The 21,781-nt window shown below is 42.0% G+C and overlaps 1 protein-coding gene across 5 annotated transcripts in view; it reads left to right on the forward strand.

The window, feature by feature from the left end:
* The window catches only part of PDE1C (phosphodiesterase 1C), a 790,350-nt gene that overhangs the window by 574,898 nt on the left and 193,671 nt on the right, over window positions 1–21,781 (forward strand). For all 5 annotated transcript variants that reach the window (XM_083188441.1, XM_083188444.1, XM_083188443.1 and 2 more), the window contains 2 exons: window positions 2,104–2,286; window positions 8,871–8,937. In XM_083188441.1, the coding sequence (XP_083044567.1) occupies window positions 2,104–2,286; window positions 8,871–8,937 (250 nt within the window). The remainder of the gene's footprint in view (window positions 1–2,103; window positions 2,287–8,870; window positions 8,938–21,781) is intronic.

Below are 21,781 nucleotides of genomic sequence, written 5' to 3' on the forward strand. Positions count from 1 at the left end.
TTCATTGCCAGGAAGGGGTTACATTCTTGTTTCCAAGGAGCTGAAGGCATACAGCACATCCACACTTAAGAGTAGTGCCTGGCGCATGGTGCTTCTGACAGACTCTAGAGTACAGGAGGACCTCTAGCATCTGTCTCCTTTAAAGCAGCAGCCATTTTTGGAGGGGTGCAGGGTCTCTGTCAGTATGCGGTTGTTGACTCTGCACTCCTGCAGCGTCGTTCCCCGCTAGCATCTCCATTCTCCTGGTGCAGCAGATGAGAGGGGGCCCAGCAGTGCGTTCTTGCTCTTCCTCGGCACCCTCCATACGGCTCTGGTGCTACCATCCCAAAATAGAACTAGCCTGCACATAGATTACATAGTATGTGCTAACCGTCTCCCTCTGCATTATGTGGTGTGAGCTGCAGTCTAGGGTCTGCAGCCACCACTGTCTACATCACAAAACTCTGACAAAGGGAAATGATAGAATTGATAGAAAGGGATTTAGGCTGAGGGGCATTTTAGGTAAAAATTACTTCACGGAAGAGTAGTGGATAAATGGAATAGCCTCCCATCAGAGGTGGTGGAGTATAAGACAGTAGAGCAATTTAAACACTTGTGGGATAGTGATATGATTGTCCTTACAAAGAATTAATGACCAGATGGTGTGTTGTTACCTACAGGATAAAAAGGAACAAACTAGATGGGCCAAGTGGTTCTTATCTGCTGTCATATTCTATGTTTCTGAGTGAAACAACTTTCTCCTGGAACCACAATAAAAGAAAACAAATTACCTCCAGTATCACTGATGTCCCATAATTGGAAAACTCTATTTATATCAGCTGTAATCTTTAATATTATCAAATCCTGTGACATTGACAGTATGAGGATGTGTGTGGCAGTACAGTAGATTAGCAGACTACAATGGTCGATTTTTTTTATTATTACATTTTATTAATAAGGAGCACAAGCGGTTTGAAGCACCGAATAGCACACATTAGAACTATACATTACAGTAACTGAAAAACTAAAACAGAGCACAGGTCACAATTATCACCACATTTCTCAGTACACAATAAATCTGGGATGTAAGAAAGCAAAAGAGTTCTCCACATGCTACCAGGGGCGGGTTGCCATTGGTAGATTGATGAACGATTATGAGTTAGAAGAGATGCAGTTATAGACAGAGGTAAGAGATAGTTGTAATTGAAGTGTGAGAGAAGAGAGATGCTCCAAGGCACTTACAGATGTAGCCCCTGCCATCCTTGGCCGGGGCTCGCCAGCCCTTCCCCACTGGCGAGCGCCGGTGGCAGGGGCTACGCTGAACTGGGACGCGCGTGCGTCTCACACGACGGGCAGTGACGGCGGGGGAGGCGGCGGGGACCGGAGGCAGGCTCCGTTGCCCAGGGGGCGAGCGAGCGTCTCGTGCTCGCGCACCCCTGGAGGGGCTGGTGTGATGGCGGGGCTGGCGTTAGAAACGTCAGCCCTGCAAAGATGAAGCCAGCCCCATCTGTACAATCTTGAAGGAAGGGGAGACAAACAGGTAGCATGAGGTACAGGCAAGAAGGCCAGAGGGCAGGAAGTGAGCATGCCAGGGAAGGCCAAGACATGAGGTGGCAGGTACGGAGACCAACCTTGGTACTAGGTTATATGGAAGGGTACACTTTTGGATATGATGCAGTGACCAGGGTAGAGCAGAGGCGAAGGACATTGGGTGGCCAGAGAGGGTGGGAAGGAGTATGTAGGGAAATTAGGTGGAAGATGTAGGGAGCCGTGGAGTCAGAGAGGGCCTTATGTGTGAGGGTGAGGAGTTTTAAGAGGTTTCTGTCGGGGAATAGGGATTTGCATGGGGAGAGGGATGTGAGAGCAGGAGGGAAGAAGGCCATAATCAAAAGATTTTACAGAGGTGTCTACTACAGTATGTTTCTATTCATCGTACTACTGTAAATGTATTTGAGCATTCTTATACATCAATAAATGTAAATTTGTTTATGATGCTCAAGTTTGCAATAAAGTTGACCTTAAAATATACTGTATTATTCATTTTGTATAGTATAATACAACTGTGTCCTACATAAGAATAGAGTGTGTCAGTTCACTTGTATAACTATGTGTTGTCTTCTCCAGACGTTTACTGGATACAGAAGATGAACTCAGTGACATTCAGTCAGACTCGGTACCTTCCGAAGTGCGGGACTGGCTTGCCTCCACCTTTACGCGACAAATGGGGATGATGTTAAGAAGAACAGAGGAAAAACCACGGTTTAGAAGCATTGTCCATGCAGTGCAGGCTGGGATATTTGTTGAAAGGTAAGAGATTATTTAATGTCATATGAAAGTACTTTTTGATATATTAAACACTCCTATACCTTCTGATTGGACTTTGAGCACCACCAAGAAGAAGATATAGAGTGTGACCCATGGATGCATGTAATCTTGGTACAGGGCACACTGCAGGATATGCATGATTGGTACTTGTTTCCTAGCATGGCGCCCACGATCTAGATTGTATGTGTCGGGCCGAAATCGCAAGCATTGCATGCATCTTATGTGTTTGTGCGGCATAAGATGCGATTGACGAGATTTTTAAATTGGAATCAATGTGAAATGGTCCCTGAGACCCAATTTTACATTGATTCCGATGTAAAAAGCCCCCAAAACCCCAATTTTAATTGCTAACCCCCCCTCATGTGTGACATGCCCCCCCCCCACATGACTACATACATCTTGCCAGGAGTTACATGCTCATTGACAGGGGTTACTTGCTCGTTACTAGGGATTACTTCTCCTTGCCTGGCGTTTCACACTTTTTGCCATGTTTCATGCTCGTTGTTGCCAGCTGGGTAGATATAAAGATATCATAAAAAAAGGCACTTTGATAGGAGTGTGCTAATACCAAGCAGCAGTTTTGGAAAAATGGGAAGTCATTCCCAATAAGAACTGCGCTAAACGTATGTCAGGCATGTGGCAATTAAAATAAATCGTACATTTAATATAATGAATACGGCATACATAAATAAATATACATAACATTATAATAAAAAGGTTAAGAATGAGTTGCAGGTAAGCACTTCATATAAACCTATGATTGGGAATGATGAATTATTAAGCGAATAGTCACCCTTTTAGATCCACCAGTACTGGGGAGGTTCGTGATGTTTCCTAGGACTAGATGGAGTCCAGCTAAGTGGAAACAGCTCCTCTAGATGCCATCTACTGGACTCCATCTAGCCCTAAGAAACAACACGGCCCTCCCCAGTACTAGTGACTATTTGCTTAACCATTCATCATTCCCAATCATAGGTTTATATAAAGTGCTTACCTGCAACTCATTCTTAACCTTTTATTATAATTTTGTGTGTATTCATTTATGTATGCTGCATTATTTATATTAAATGTAGGATTTATTTTAATTGCTACATGCCTGACATACTTTTATCGCAGTTTTAACTCTTCCTGTACAATCCTTGTTGCCAGTGGCGTGCAGTGGGGTGAGGCAAAGCCTTTCCTGTCAAACTAACGTATACGCCAGAGTTTTCCGTTTATAAAGTATGTAAAAAAAAATACAAATAATACATTTATAAAATCTTATTTTTATTATTCTAATCATTTTTATAATCAAAACTCTGGAGTAAAAAGGCTATGGCAGGTGAGGCAGTGCCTCACCTGGCTACTTTTTCTTCACATCTCAGTGAATCTCCAGCAGTATATACTGCTGCACATGTGTATAATGCTGCTCATATATTGTGTGTAAATCTGGCTCTAGTACTTGCCAGGGACTCCTCAGCCATTTACCTCACTGCATGTTCCTGGCCAGCGGGGGTTACATGCTCGTTGCCAGGGGATTGCAGGTGCACAGCATGTGAACGCTCCTCGAATCCTCCCTTACGGGCAGTGCTGAGCTTTCTGTGCTTCCCTGACAGACACTACATGTTCTGGAGGACCTCTAGCATCTGTCTCCTTAAAGGCGGTGGCCATGTTTGGAAGGGGTGCAGGGTCTCTGCATATAGCTTTAGATAAAATGTCTGTCTAGCATTAGTTAGCATATAGGCTATAGACTTCTAAGAACAAGAATAAGTAAAACATTTGTTATTAATTTCTTTTTCTCTATAATGTACAATTTGTTTCATATAGTAGTACAGAGAATACTCAAATTATTTATCACTATATTTGCTCTGGAACACTGTATATGAATCTGACTGAACCAATTTTGTGACAGCAGTAAGAATTATAAGTGTACTGGAACAGACAGGTTTTTACTTATACTTTATGAAGGTTAGGATATAAAGTTTTAAAACGTTTCACGGAAAAGTTACTTCTTTTTCGCACTGTATTTTGAACTTCCATCATTTAAGTTTTAATGCTAGTTAAACCTTGCACTCCTAGCATTCTGTTTCATACGGCTGAAATTTACGAGTCTATGACTCTATAGCTATAAACTTTTCTCTGTGTATGCTAGGAAATCCATATCCATTAATAAGCAATAATCCTAGAGTAATCTCGAAAAGAACGATTGTGCCATAATTTCTACTGCAATTCATAAACATAAAATTTCATAAAAGTACTTTCATATCCAACTTCCAGAACGACAGCGACCCCATCTCAGTGTGACTGCAGATATTTATCTCTGTATTACTCCAGACTGACAGTAAGGCTGCATCTATCTAATAAATCTTAATCTAATGTTAGGCATACTTAAAGTCCATCCCCTTAATCTAATGTTAGGCATACTTAAAGTCCATCCCCTTAATCTAATGTTAGGCATACTTAAAGTCCATCCCCTACAGATGTGTGCTCAGTGGATCTATTCCTATTATATCGTCCGGTGTACGTAAATGTATGTTCAGTGTTTCTGTAAATGTAGTTTCCATTAAGTACCTCACAATAAGATATCCATTTCTACAGCCTTGTGAGGATGAAGCAGGTCCTGCTCCTGCCAATCATGGGAGATGGTGAGACCTACAGACAGGAGGTAGGGGTGGTGCGCTGTAGCTGCCTTTAAAACCAGACAAGAGGTGGTAGTAAAAAAAAAAAAACTGTATAGAGGATGAGCATTGGTCACCCCCAGTGGGTAAGAAATAAGAATATAAATAAACTCGCCACAGTGCACTTGGGACAAGCCATAGAGCAGAAACATAAAGTAGATTGCTTGCAGCTACATTAATCAATACCAGGACAGCCAGATTCCAGCAAAAAACATAACATAAGATTGTAGCCAAGGTCGTCCTGTCTGCAGGTACAGATGGGGGATATTAGGAACACCTTGTTTAAGTTTAACTAACAATTACACTAACTAACAATTACATAAACATGTATGGAATGTTGTATAAGGGAGAATTCTACTTTCTGAAATGGTTAATTCATCTCTTCAAGTTAGATTATGTTTCCTGCTTAGTTTGTATGCAGCCAATTGATTTAGCAATCTGATCATTGCCTAGAGAGATGAACAGAAAATCCTAGAAATGGACATGAAAACAAAGCAGTACACTTTTGCATCTACTATAGTAACTAGAACTAGTAGATTCATATACTCCTTATTATATTTATGGAAAGACTGTTTTGTGGGATATGAACAAAAGGTTAAAGCCTTCATTAAAAAATATATTGCATAAGATCTAGTAATCTACGTCTAAAAGAACATGAACTGATCTGCTAACAGAATTACAACAGTATAAACCAGTGGTTCCCAAACTGTGCGCCTAGGCTCCCTGGGGTGCCTCGGGACACTCGCAGAGGTGCCTCGGGTTGGTCGTCCAGGACCAATTCAAATTATTTATGATCAATTATTTCTGGACAAAACCAGTGCTGGTGGCTGACAATCATAAAATGTGTACAATCAGAACCAAACCTGCCCTTTACCACATAACTGAACCTAAGAAGCACATATAAACACAATCTACTTAATTATTTATATATTTTTGGGGGCCATGGGGTGCCTTGGAAAAATTCTCTAGGGTGCCGTGATTAGAAAAAGATTGGGAACCCCTGGTAGAAACAATAGTAAATAAATAGTATAGCCATTACAGCTTTGAAAGAGTTGACGAAAGAAAATGGTAGTCGCGCCACTAATGTATGAGGGCCATTGCATAACATTTTTATGGGGATAGAAACTACTTCTCCAATCTTCATACATTTACCCTTATGTGACAGATGTGTGAGAAATAGTGGAATGACATGGGAAGATCAAAGAATGAAACACTTGCCTCATAACTGAGAAATGTCAGGAATGGAGAGGAATGATTAATATTATTATTGCAACAGTCCGAATCCTTGAACTCCTACAAGCCCAATCATATTGCATACAACTCAGAGAATTTTAAACCTACAATGAGGTCAAAACCTTTTGGCAGCCGCAACTGGGCAGGCAAATGTCCACCAAATTGTGATGTCTGCCAAATTGACAAGTGTGTCAATCTTATGAAATCTGGTAGACATAGCCATGATGGGCCGAGAATCAGTGTGTACCCATCTTATGCCCCTTGTTCTTAGACAGGTGATAACTATTTGTCCTGGCTGCCACTATTGATTATACCCAAACCAATAAACTTCATAATATAATGTAAATCAGCGACATGATCAGCCATTTTATTAATAAACTAGTTACCAGCCTGTCAAAATGATGGAACAACATAACAGAAATGTCCACACTGGTATCTGTGAGCGCATGAACTTTTGAAGTGCTCTGTCAGATGCCATTCCCTTCCATAGAGATGAGGCGCAACCATGGTATTTTATTATATAGGATAAAGAAAAAGGGGTGTGGTATACCACACCGACAGTTGGGATCCCGACAGTCAGTAGCCCTATGTCGGGATTCCGACTGCCCGGACTCAGAGAACAGGAGGAGCACAATGAAGCCCCTTGCAGGCTCTCTGCGCTCGACACGCTGCAGGCCCATTCTTTTCTCCCTCTATGGGGGTTGCAGACCCCCACGAGGGAGAATAGCCGGTGGCTGTCGGGACCCCGAGTGTCGTGGTTTTAACAGTTGGGATTCCGACATCGGTGTAATGACTGTTGGAATCCCGACTGTCTGTCAGCCATCCAGCACCCATAGGAAAAGTACAAGTCTGTTCATCGCATTTTAATGAGTACTATAAATTTATTAGATAGTACAGCTTGCATTTCTGGCAACAATTCTTATGATGAAAAGAATAAAATATCAAGAAAAAATATTTCAGAAGGAATTATGAAATCTGCAGTGGTACAATTTGATTTTGCTGCTCAAACTAGAATTTCAAAGATCAGGTACTTTCATCTCAGTATACAGTATTTAAAGCGCTTTGCATGGCAGGCACTCTGGGATCTATCCAATTGTGCTTGATTTTCTCACATCTGGGAGTCAGCGCAGCAACAGCTACACTTCACAGCAGCCCAAACTCGCAACAAAGTGCTCACAGCCCCATAGGGCAGCAAGCAACATTGAACCAATTTCGATCAGAACTTGTGTCGCGAGTGGTGTGAGTTTGTGTGCTGTTACCAGCATTGAAATGCCATGGCAGCAGCAACTATATGAACTCCTAAGAGTGCTAACTGCTAACTGATTGTAATGTGTGGAAGACTAGTCATGGTATGTGATTGAACTGGAAGTGATTGTGGATAGCCATATATCAACATTGACAGCACATTTTGCATATATACATAATAAGGCAAAGATATGACATAAGCTTCCTAGAATACATACTGTATATCAAAAAATTATGGCAACAATGTGTTAGAAAAATCAGTATAGAGAACATTGTATTGTATGGATGAAGGTATGTACAGTACAGTGTATATTTTGGAAGGACATTGTTTTGGCGTAACGAGTGTGAGTGAAGAAGCAAGAAGACAGGATTCTGCAGATGGAACTACTATTTGCGCCACACAGACCATGATTGCAGTGACTGAGCTACTGTACATGTGTACTGCTAGGCAAAGACTCGGGGACTGGCAGGGAAACCAGAATAGCAGAGATGTCAGACAGCAGATGACAGCTTGGTTACAAATTGTGTTATTGACATGTACTGTAATTAAAGAACTATATGTACTCTATGGAGGGAGCCTTTGTGGATCACAGTCAAGCGCGATCTGTGCGGTCACTGACCCCTTTTTTTCCTGGAGGCTACTAATTCATACCTCCCAACATGACCCACTCCAGGAGGGACACAATGCTCTGTTTCTGGGCTTCCTTCCTTATTTAGGATTGCCATCACCTGTATCAGACAGGTTAAATGATAAAAAGGTGTTTCAACCCAGGTGATGCTAACCATAAATTAAGAGGGATGTCCTGAAACAGAGCATTCAGTCTGTCCTGGAGAGGGTCATGTTGGGAGGTATGGGTAAGGCCTGGGTGAGCGGGCCAGTAATGGACCTGTGCCCCCTATCAGGCCCAGGTAATCTGTACCCCCCCCCCCTCTCAATTGCACTGCCCATCTTTTGCCACTGTGAAGGGGTTTATGTGATCAGATCCATTTCTTTCTATCCTCCCTCCCCCTTGTGGACTGCATTGACTCACTGTCAGATTACTCAGCCATTTAAACTCCCAACTTTGCACAAGGGTGTTCTGCTGTACAGTGAAAACAGGCTGCCACTCCCCCCCCCCCCCCCCCCCCCCACCCATATTATGGTACATCCATTCCAGAGATATTTGTGTGCTCTCCTGCTCCCTCTGTGCATGATGATTTTGCGGCATTCATGATTATATTGTAGATCATTTATATTAGGGTTGCATTTTTGATACACCACAAATGAATTACTAATAATATGCAATGACAGCACAACTCACTATATTTGCAGGAATCTTACATATATTGTCTAATATTTATTTTATATTCCAAAGATACCCTAACCTCCATTTAAATAGTTTTCTGATTCAAGCAAAAATATGTAATAATTGTAATTCTTTACCTTAATAGAATGTACAGAAGAACGTCAAACATGGTTGGACTCAGTTATCCTCCTGCTGTCATTGCTGTTTTAAAGGTAAATTTTGCATTATTGGATTCTATGAAATAGTAACTTTATTTCTTGTAGATTGCTCAATGCAGTAACAAATGCTCACAAAATGACGAATGGGTTATTCAGACCTGATCCACTGTGCATGCGTACAGCTCTCAGTATGCATGTGCGATTCCATCCTGAAATAAAATCCGGCACCCTTTTTAATCTTGTCACCCGGCCGTGGGAGTGCCAGTATAAAGGCAGGCGTGCCCAAGCGTTTCCGGCATGTTTCTATCGCACAGGTAGAGTAGGTCCTGAGCTATGCACAGACTGCACACGTTGGGAATATTATTCAATGGGGATTTGCACTGAAGGAATAATACTGCTTCAGCTGCTGCCTAGATGGGACTACTCACTCCCAATAAACAAAAGACAAAAAAACATAAATAGCACTAGAAGCAGTTTTAAAATTGCCAATAATGCAACTAAAATAAAATCAATCATAATTGTAATATTAAATATAATGCAAATAAAATTAAATACACATGCACTGGCTGGTACAAAGTATAATAATTTAATTACATCTGCATGGACCTATCCGTATTCTCGTGGGTAGTAATTAGTTAATTTGCAGTTGTACTGCATTTAGTAGGTTAGTAGGTAGTCTTGTTAGTATTTATAATCTCCAATTTAGCCAGTGGGATAAATAAACAGATTATCCAATGTTAGTATTTTTCATGATACCACACCTTATAAGGAGGGTAGAGGTATAATAACCAGTCCAGGAATAGAAACCCTTTCGGCAGATCAGTATCCAAGGGTCCCCCTCTCAAACGGATGCTGCCTTTGGGGGTCTCGGACAGCATCTTGGATTCTCCCAGAGCTACTATAAGTGTACTTCCATGCTTTGATAACAATCTGTTAGTACAGGTGCAGGTAACAGTGGGTTAGTAATAATAATAATTTTATTTCTATAGTGCTCTTTCTCCAATAAGAAAGGCGCTTAACACACAGAATGAATGTATTAAAGTACAGAAACAATGACGTACAGAAAAGCTTTTCATAAACAATACTTAAGGGAATGAAGGAAATGCTTCAGTAAACAGGAAAGCCTTGAGTCTGCTTTTGAAGCATTCTAGAGTGGGCGTCTCTTGAACTGTGCGGGAAAGCAAGTTCTATAAATTCAGAGCTGCATGGCTTAAAGCTCGACCCCCAGATGAATTACAGAAGATCCTAGGTACTGTCAAAAGTCCAATCTACAGATTGGATGGAACAGTATGGAATCAGAAGCTACTTCAGGTACCTTGTACCTTGGTCATATAGGGCTTTGAAACTCAGTAAGTTGATCTTGAAAATGACTCGCCATTTTATGGTCAGCCAGTGAAGGGAGTAGAGAATGGGAGTTATGTGGCTAGAATGGGGCTGGTTGGTTAACAGCCTGGCAGCTGTGTTTTATACAAGCTGTAATTGGTGCAGTTTTGCTGGGAGACCAAGGTAGAGGGCATTGCAGTAATCCAAATGAGATGATACAAATGCATGTATGACTTTTGGCAGATCTTCAGAGGGAATTAAGTGTTTGATTCTGACTATATTCCTCATACTGTATGGAAGAATGGGAATTTGATTGTGGCTGATATCTGATGTTTAAGTGTCAAGCCATCATCCAGTAGCATGCCAAGATTTCGCATATGATCAGAGTTTTTTCATTCTGTACCCCTCTGTAAGTGTCAATCCAATTGGGTGGCTATGCTGCAGTCTTGTCCTTTGATGTTGAGGTTCTATCAAAAGGACCTCTGTTTTATCAAGATTCAGTCTCAGCCAACCGGCACTCATCCATTTCTGGAGCTCAGCTAGACAGCCATTTAGGGTTGCTATTGGGTTTTCAGTGCCTGGACCAAAGGACAAGTACAGTTGTGCATCATCTGCATAACAGTGGAAGACAATGGGGCATAATTATTCCCCCCAGTGGCAGCATGTACACTGAATAAAGCATGGGACACATGACAGTGGCACGGATGAAGATGAGTATACTCCAGATTACGCAATCGGTGACCTGCCAGCGTTAAATGATTTGAACCAGCTTAGTACTGTGCCATCCAGTCCACAGAAATTTATGAGGCGCTCAAACAGAATCCCATGGTATCAAATGCTGCAGAGAGATCTAGAAGGATTAAGATTGAACAGTCACCTCTGTCTCTTGTCATCGCAAGATAGTTTAGCACATATACCAGGGCTGTTTCAGTGCTATGTCTTCTCCTGAATCTTGAATGGAATGGATCATACATATCATTATCAGGTGGATTTCCAGTTGATTTGCAACAACTTTTTCTACAACTTTTCCTTGAAAAGGAAGGTTTGATACTGTTGGCTAGAAATAGCAGACTTTCATCACAGGACGGCCTTGCGATAATCGGTCGAAGTTCAAATTCGCACAGCAGCGCTCAGGTCTGAATGAGGCCCATTGTTTGCAAAGGAAGAACCTATAACTATATATAAATAGGAGACTCTCATTTCAAACAGTGGAGTTGTCTACCAACCATAGCTACAGTATTTTGCTTGGTCTATGTCACAATATATAAGATCTTCACTCTCTCATATAGCTGAAGTTATATACTAGTTTTTCATATCCTTAGGTTAAATGGCAGGTTCTGATTTGTGCAATTATTCTTTTTGAAACTTTCATGACAGCTATCATAATGCCTGGTCCAATTTCCATAAGTCATTTGTCAGCAGTGAGTCATACACACATATACCAAGTACTATGCATTTTTCTTTTGTTTATTGAAGTGACTGCTGGGAATTGGACCATAACACCTGACAGTTATTGAGCACAAAGCAAAACTTCCAAGTTAAAGATTTAAATCTTTAATGCACAGTTGGAACAATGAGACTTAGCTATGCATGAGTTTTATACAGCCTGGACATACACAATCCGTTTAACTCAGGAATGAATTAGAGCTGGCTACCGGCTACTGTTTAATTACACATCACAAGAAATCTCACATTTAACCTCTTCAGCCAAACATGACTAGACAATGTATAACGGTGTATTCAGTACTGTACTAGATGTACAGCTCTACACAGCTATTTACAATGCAGAAAACAAATGATACTACTTTTAGTTTTTACTCATCTTGGTTTTGAGAACAGAAGCAGACACATGGACACATTAATATACAAATATCACAGCTAATTGCAAACAAAATGTGACTAATGTAGTTGATTGATGTGCAGTGAAGAGATGTGAGGACAGATTGGTGTTGTATATGAATTTGAGCCTTTAGGGCTACAATCCATTTTTAATGTTTTCTGACATTGCACAGTGCTACTGTTTTGTGCTGTCACACTCCATTCAGTGCAACACACGGCGTCATTGCCAGACACCAGCTTCACTGAACAGTCACCATAAAATACAAACTATGGGCCTGATTCAAACTCGTTCGCTGCAACTACATAGCCAGAGACGAAATATCACTATTCGCTATTCAGCTGCAAATTCATATGCAATTCCCAAACCTTCAAATTATTTTTCCAGTCTGTGCAATTTTGACTAAGTTTGACCCTTCTTAACTCTGTGACAGAGACAGGTTGATCAAGGCAGCTGAAGTCATACACCCTCCCTTAAAACACCTGGGCATGTTTTCGGATACAAAAAAAACCCCAGCAGGTTTCCACCTCTAAACACCTGCTTCCAGTAAGTCAAGTTGCGAGGGAATTACAATTAGTTTAATTCACTATTTCTTTTGTTATTTTGACTCAAGCATGAGGGCTATGATCCATAAGCATGAGCAGTCATTCCATAGTCGCTTTATCTGCACATTAACAACTGACTCAAATCAGATCCTATATGCAATATTATTCCTGTACCTCCTGAATCACTGGACATTCTTCAAAAAATACAAATTGTGTGCAATAAGTTTCCAAATGTGAACTACATGGGTAGAGTAGTCACAATCTGTCTGTTTGTGATCTATAACCTCTTAAATCTAAAACTAAAGTTCTTGTGAAATGTCAAGGCACAGAATTGTATGAAAGCATCACTGCATATCATACAAGTCAGCATGTTCACTTCCTTCATGAACTCCTTATGGAGCTCAACAGAGGCCACTGGAGAACTATGATCTTTTACGACTACAAGAGTGGTCTGCACAGCAAGAGAGTTTTGACTGACTGCAAGCTGATTTCCAAGAGGATGCATTGTCCTGAAACACTGTGTTTGAGAGGGTTGCAGGATTTCATGAATGGAAGACAAGACCTGTGTCTGCCATCAGCGAGGGCAGCATTGCTTCTGTATGGGCCACAGTTGAGGTTTTTGCCATGGTGTCAGTGACACAGTTAGAGAAGGAGATAATCATCACATAAGGACCCATCCACTTGATACTACATGAAAAGCATGTCCCAGCAGTCATCCGAGCAGGAGGAGGCTTGGGTGTCTTGGTGCTGCAACTTGCTGGCCAGGTTTGATGGAGGTTGCTCAAACTCTGTCTGAGAGATCTGTTTTGACTACAAAACCAAACAATAGTTGGCCTAATGGACCCCAGTTGGAGGTGTGTCACCACAGATGTCCTAACATAAGCACAGCATGTCCAAGCAGATGGTGGCTATTTTTGTGGCCAAGACTGGTAAATTAGCTTCTGTAACACTCGTGCAGCACTGCATAATCACTGGAGACTAGTACGCCAACCAATGGTTACGTCAAGGGCTGGAAGCCAATTCCGGGTGAAATCTAATAACTCAAACTTAAGGTGCCCTTCTCCATTATGACAATGCATCTGCATACAAGTCCCCAAAAAAGGTGTAGATTTGGCTAGTGGTTGCCATGCACGGACATGGCCGATCCGTTCCACCGACAGTGTACGTGTGCTTTGGCAAAACCTGCCCCTTGAAGTTTGGGCCTTACTTGGGTGATTCCGCACTGTGTATTGGCGGCATGAGGAGACCAGAAGTGACAGGTGCGTTCCACTGGCCAAGTTCTGCGTTTCACCACTGTATGGATGCGGAAGTATAGGACATTTTGTAGTGAGAGGTGTTTCCTGGGCACACATGGGCTTGCTCAGACACCCCTGGCATTGAGCAATGGCCACTGCATTAAAACTGGGACAGATGTAGACAATTGTAGTAAGTTTGGCAGGCACTCTATCTCTAGTTTGGTCCTGTTGATTTAGTTCTTTGTGAGCCCTTAATGAAGGAATTAGCACTCCAAAACAGCTGTCAGGTCAGAACGGGGGATAAGCTGTTGGCATGCAGCTCTCTAAGGGGTTGATAACTACTTTTTCCATAATTTGTATTATATGATTGCCCTGTGGATATTGAACAAAATGTGGCTAATTGTATATATCTTTTTCAATACACTTCTTTGATATTTTTTGAATTGGTGGTGTGCTGGTCTTGTCCTTGCTGAGGAACTGTTGCTATACAATTACTAATTTATTTATTTATTTATTTTATTTGCAGTTTTTTATATAGCGCAGCAGATTCCGTTGCGCTTTACAATAGTAGACAGTGATAAAACAAACTGGGTAACAGACAGACTTGGAGGTTAGAGGGCCCTGCTGCAAGCTTACAATCTATTAGGTATATAGGAGGGAAACACAAGGACAGGCATCAGTAATAGCATAGCAGTCCCAACAAGTTACAAGTCCAGAAGGGAAGCTATATAATACATAAGTGCCTCAGAGGGTTATGCGTGTAGAACTTAAATATGATAGGCTTGCCTGAAGAGGTGAGTTTTCAGGGAACGCTTGAAAGTTTAGAGGCTAGCGGAGAGTCTAATTGTGCATGGAAAGGCATTCCATAGGATGGGAGCAGCACGATGAAAGTCCTGTAATAGTGAATGGGAGCTAGTGATCCGCTCAGATGAGAGACGCAAATCTTGTGCAGAGCGGAGTGGTCGAGATGGGAGATATTTTGTGATAAGTGCAGAGATATATGCTGGTGCAGTATGGTTAATAGCTTTATATGCAAGTAGAAGTGTTTTATATTGAATACGGTAATATACAGGCAACCAATGGAGGGACTGGCAGAGTGGATCAGCAGACGATGAGCGTCTTGCAAGGAAGATCAGCCTAGCAGCAGCATTTAAAATGGATTGCAGTGGTGAGAGTCTGTTCTTGGGAAGACCAGTTAGGAGACTATTGCAATAATCAATGCGGGATATAATGAGTGCATGGATAAGAGATTTAGTAGTGTCTTGTGTGAGATACGGTCGTATTTTGGATATGTTTTTTAGATGTAACATGATTTGGAGACAGATTGAATGTGGGGAACAAAGGACAGGTCAGAGTCGAGGGTGACCCCTAAGCAACGAGCTTGTGGGGTAGGGTAGATTGTCGAGTTGTCAACAGTGATGGAGATATCAGGATGGTAACTGTTCTTAGTTGGCGGGAATATAAGTAATTCAGTTTTGGAAATATTGAGTTTGAGTTGGCGAGAAGACATCCAAAATAAGATGGCAGAGAGACATTCAGAGACTCGGCCCAAAACCACTGGTGACAACTCTGGGGTTGATAGATAGATTTGAGTATCATCCGCATATAAGTGATACTGAAATCCGAAAGAGCTGATTAGTTTGCCTATGTATATACTAATGTCTCCAAGCACCCAGGTGATACCTACCTAAGTGAGCGTCACCTCGTCATTATATATATATATACCCAGAGACATAAGCAGCCGATGGTTTTCAGTCTACCCGTGCATCCAAGTCACACTGCGCATGTGTTTTGATGGTTTCCGTTCAAAGTTACAGATGGAAATTGCCTAAAGAGGGATACAATTTTGGTGGTTGCAGGAAGGTGGCAAGCCAGATGCTGGAGTGTCATGGTTTGCTACTGCATCTGCAGATACAGTTCCATTGACCTAGATGGCCAGTTATGTACAGATGGAGAATCTGTGTCTCCATAGGGCTGGTGTATTTTTTCCATTGCGAACAATGGTATTACAACACACAGCAACGGATTTCTGTCAATAGCTAGTGTGTGTAAGATGTAGTTGTAGCTGTGGCTCAAGAATTATTTGCAATTGCATCAACTGCTGTTTCAGACCTTGGGTCTTCATTCTAGATAGATAGATAGATAGATAGATAGATAGATAGATAGATAGATAGATAGATAGATACTTGCAAGTTTACCTTAGATGATGGGCATTGTCGGTGGACAGCGAGTGTGCATGATTGTTGTTAAATGTTAATAAAGACTATATTTTCCCCTGAAAATGGAGACTTTAATTATATAGATCCACTATTTTCTAAAGTTGTGTCTCTTGGGTATCTCTTTTGCCATATTACTTCTGCATAATTTATTAACTATAAAGCCAGCAATAATGATTTAATAATTTTTTTCTTCAATGATCATAACGTTGTCCAGCCTCATAAGGGCCCTTATTCTGATCTGTGCGGCCAGATCAGAATATGCGGCCAGGACCGTGCAGGCGAATCCCCGCCTTCCATACGGATCGCCACCTCCGTCCGTACGCGGATATGTGGCGGTCCGCATGAAAGTGGACGGGGATACGCCTCCTCCATCTTGGGAGCAGCCCCTGCATTCGATGGTCGCCGAACATCGAATGCAGGGCCGCACGCTCCACCAGCGCCCGCCACCCTAGACCACACGGACACTTGTCCGTATGAAATCATGTATGGGGGCGGGCAGCTGACATCCGGCGATGTCAGATGCCCGCCCCCTACACATGCGTCACGGCTTCATTACCATGCATACGCCCTGCGTTTGCATGGGAACGCCCATGAAACGCGGGGCGTATGCATAGGGTAATGAGGCTAAGTAGCCCTTCACGCCCCTCTCCGCCCCCTGTGCGGCGTCTAAAGAATACGTACGGCGAAACCGCCTGCACATGCGCAGAGTGACCTCTGCACATGCGCAGTCGAAAACCATCGGCGGTACGACCGCATGCGGAAAAATCCGCACCGATCAGAATAAGGGCCAATGTATGGCCAGCTACCAGTTTGAAACAGATGAGAACCAAAATACTAAAACAGCTGGCTGCATAGATTCTTTAAGCATGGACTGATCTGACCTGACTATTGCTGTAAAGCTCTTTAAAACAGGCAGCATACGCTTAAATAGTTCCACAATTAGATATGCAAGATGTAAACAACCTAAGTCCACTCACCCTGAACATAACTGTTATTATGTTTTACCTAAAAAATAATATGGTGTTTTTGCAATACATCTATATAATAAAATAAACTGGTTATAAAAATTATGTTGGCAGTAAAAATCACTGCTAAATAAATTGAAAGCATGGGATTGGATAATAAGATGGTAACAGTATATGGATAAGATCTTGGTTGCAGGATAGAAATCAGATTTGTAGTAAATTGAGTGCATTCACAGGAGGTAAATGTTACCAGCGGAGTACCACAGGGATCTGTACTTGGACCAGTTGTTTCTAAGATTTTTATTGCTGACATTGCAAATAGTATTGAAGGGAAAGTATGCCTTTTTGCATATGACACAAAGGTATGCAACAGGGTAGACACATCAGGAGGGCTAAAAAAAATGATTAATGATCTTGGTAGACTAGAGGAATAGTCAAGAGCATGGGAATTACAGTTTAAAGTCCCCAAAAAGCACAATCGTGCACTTGGGTCGCAAAAATCCAAAGGCCAAATATAGTATAAATGGCACTATAATGGAAACTACTGAGGAGAAAAGGGATCTAGGAGTCACAATTTCAGGTGACTTAAAGGCAGGTAAGCAATGAGAAAGGCAAGTCAGATGCTTGGTTGCATTGGGAAAGTAATCAACATTAGAATGGAAGAATAATGCCAGGTCATTGGTGCAATCTTATATGGAAAAGGACAAAAAAATGGTACATGGAATACATCAGAAAACTTACCGAGAGAGACGAAAAAATCTCAATAAGTTTCATATCTGCCATCACATTCTATGTTTTTGTTATGTTACAAAGGCCCAGAGTATAATACACAAGCAGTTTCTTGGTGTGATAAACCGGAGCAAGGTCAGAAATCTGGTTCAGTGTACAGACAGTCTCAACTACAGATGGAGCGTGGCCCATCTTTGCAGGGGATGGTGGAAGATTCACCAGCCACCATCCCCCGCCAGCCGACGTAAGGGGACACGCGCGCACGAGATACGCGCGCGTCCCCTTACAACGGGGCTCCCCCCGGGTCCCCGACGGTGTCCCGGGTCCCCGCCGCCTTGCCGCACCCCCCCCCCCCCTAAATCTGTCCATCTCCCTGAAGCAGAGACGGACAGGGTTCCCGTCCCCCCGCCAACGAGAAACTGGGACGCACGTGCGTGTGAGACGCACGGGCGTCCCAGTCTCTATCGCCGGCGCGCGCCAGTGCAAGGGATCTGGCAAGCGCCGGCCAAAGATGGAACACGCTACATCTGTTTGTAAAGAAATAATGCGTAGGATACAGAAGTTTTGTCACTAGCCAAGGTCAAACAGGAGATACAGATTAGCCAGGCAGTCAATCAGAAAGCAGGTCAAACACATGAGTCATTCATTTCAAATGGTCCTACTCTAGCATCTGTCAGAAGTCATAGAAGGGTTTAAATAGGCTATTCTGACTTGGTTTTGTCACCAGAATAACATCAGCAACTACATTCATCATAAACCATGAATGTGTATAACTGTGAGACAAGTGGGTATAATTGAGCATTTGTCTGGCATGAGCATGTACAATACTGTAGGTAAAATGTTGGACTATTCACAGTTGAGTGTATACAAAGATCCCTTTTATTTAAGTAGGATCTCTTGCATCAAGAACATGGCCGGTGTATATGCATATTACTCATATTGTTTACTCTCACTGAATGCCTGGGAGGGTCCCTTATAATGTTGCAGAGTGCTTGGCCACCAAAAAGAGTGGACAAGTCACCCAAAACTTACTGCCACCCACTTGCAGCCACCCAACAGCTGCCCACAGCCATTCACTTACTAAGCAAAAGTTGGCAGTTTAGGTAGCCAACAATAGGATTTGCATCAACATGGTTTTACACTCCACTTCACAATGTTGGTTACAGCAGCATTGTGTAGTTTGGGCAAGACCATAGGGACCAATTACATAATCACGCCCCCAAAGCAAGTCCCCCCGCTCATCCGCCCAGCCACACAGTCCCCCCACTCAGCCACCTAGCTGCACAGTATCCCCTGCTCAGCCATAATGTAGGGGGTACTATTATTAGCGGGGAGGGCTTGCAATGGAGGGGGTACCTCATACCCTCATTCGTGGGGGACGGATTTAATGGAGGGTGTACTTTCACTAGGGAGTGGGATGCAGCTGACATTTCAGAGATGAGGCAGTCATTATATGGGACTTCTTTACACCAATACTCCAACCATCTCTGCTTCACATATCTGCTCTGCACCATAACTCCAACCCTCCCTCCCAGTTTCACACCACTACTTCCTCTCTGCTCCGCACCATTACTCCAGCACTCCTTCTCTAGTAAGCACCACTACTCCAACCCATTTTGCAATGCAGGTGGGACTAGTATAACATGTGCAGAGAACATTACATTTGGGTGAGGTGTGTTCAAACTGAAATCCAAATTGCAGTGTAAATATAAAGCTATATATAGTAAATATAGTAACTCTGCACATGTTACATTTGCCCAACCTGCAGTGCACATTTGAGAAAAAATGTGGTTAGCGGTCAAGTCCGAATTAGGCCCATAGTAACCATACCAACTAGATAAAAAATGAAGTGTTTTCATGTCTGTCAGTAATCTTTAGCATCTGTACTCTACTCACAACGCCAAACATTGATGAAAACTCACTACAGCAAAGGAACTTATATTTTAGATAACATGTTTGTCCAATTTTACAATTCAAGGAAGATGTGAACTTCTTAGTTTGCTCTTCAGACCTCAGTAGCTGAAAGTGTTCTGTATAGTACATCAACTCTTATCAACAGTTACACTGTAAAGGCCACTATAAATGTATCTTATTATTGTCTTTATGCCCCACCAGACTTAATAAAATGTGCTTTCAGTTGTACTACTGATGGCTGTGCAGATAATGTTTCAGATGGTGACGTTATATACTATAGCGAGATTTTTCAAAAATGACTTTTCTTCAGGATTCAGATATACAACTTTCACTCAGTATTTGTAAAGTTTATAAAAAGTGTGAACTCAGAAATAAGAAAAATCTAAATATACAATCTTTTTTTATTTTTTTTATTAATAAGACTTTTATATTATTTTTGATGGTCATTAATGGCTTTTGAGAATCAGGATTATTAACCACTTTTTTAAAAGGTAAAACCTAGTCCTCAAACTTGGTTTTAAAATATGTAAAGGGGAGTACACATGGAGCGATCCTTCTAAGCGATTTTGAATACATTGTCAAAATTGCTTAGAAGGATAGTAAAGATTGCCCTATAATATCGCTTAGTAAAAAAGAGTTGCCAGGCAAGGACATTTTGACTAGATCGCTGGCTGTCTAGTCAAAATCCATGTATCCACTGCTGAGGGAGTTATTCACTACAATTAAATACCAACCTAGTATGTTAATTTGGTACTTGTTTCCTAGCACGGTGCCCATCGTGGGTGATCGCATACCTTAAGTTAAGGTAACTTAAGGTATGCGATAGACGCGATGCGATACATAGGGAACAATGTTAAATGGGCCAATGGCCCCAATGGCCCCAATTACCCCTAATTGGTAATTTGTATGTTAAATGCCCCCCCCCCATTGTTAACGGCAACCCATGATTAACACCAACCCAAAGCGTTGCGAGCCTGCGAGGGGGCGCGTAACACCTGTGGCGTTGATTTTATATAGTGTGGCGAGCCTGAAGCGTGGCGAGCGCAGCGAGCCCCGCGAGGGGGTGCGTAATACCTGTGAAGTAATGCGTGTCCCCTCGTGGGGCTCGCTGCGCTCACCACACTTCGGGCTCGGTGGCTCACTGCACTCGCCACACTATATAAAATCAACTCCACGCCGACGTGGATAGTGGGGGTATGAAAAGGTCAGAGGACTCATACCGCCGCCCCTCGCGGGCTCGCTGCGCTCGCCACGGTTTGGGTTGGCGTTGATCGTGGGGTGGCGTTAACAATGGGGGGGCATTTCACCCATGAGGGTGAGTATACAATTAAAATTGGGGTCTGGGGGGCATTTTACATTGGGGCCAATGTAAAATCGGGTCTCAGGGACCATTTTACATTGATTCCAATGTAAAAAATCGCGTTGATCGCGATTTGGTTGCATGCGATGTGATCGACGCGATTTTTTGGGTCCCAATGGATGCAATTAAAATTGCTGGCGCCGTGCTCGAAACAAGTACCGTTAATTCTAGTATAGTAAAAATCACCCATACACAAAATCGCTGGTGCATTTAGTCAAATCACTTAGTCCAAATCGCTGTTGCATCTAGTCAAATTGCTTAGTCAAAGTCGCTCACTAGCAAAAATCGCTCCGTGTGTACCGCCCTTAAGTACTGGTATCTATGTAAGTAACTGATGTCTGATACAGTATTTGCAGATTGCAAATGGGAACGTACTATACTGTACTATGTAGATTTAAAGATGACATAATTTTTATTATGTCATGTGATATCTGTGGAAATATGACAGTCAGTATGCATTGTATGATCGATTTACCCTTTTGCACATATTGTTAGATTCTTTATATTCCATAATAACAGATTGAATAAAAAAATTAAGAAGGATACATATTTATTTCTGGAATCATTCATTACGTTGTATCACTAGATGTGTACTAGATTCATGTGGTTTAAGACAGCATTACCTATATGGTTTAATATAAGATATATTATTTAATTATTAACAGGTTCATATTAGATACAGCAAATTATGTTGCGCTTTACAATTGAAAATAGTGATAAACAAATTGGTTAATTACAGACAATTAAACATATCAGCAAAACATTGGGTAC

Source organism: Crinia signifera, chromosome 5 (genome assembly GCF_055691185.1).
Source record: "Crinia signifera chromosome 5, ASM5569118v1, whole genome shotgun sequence".
In the NCBI taxonomy this organism is placed as follows: Eukaryota; Metazoa; Chordata; class Amphibia; order Anura; family Myobatrachidae; genus Crinia; species Crinia signifera.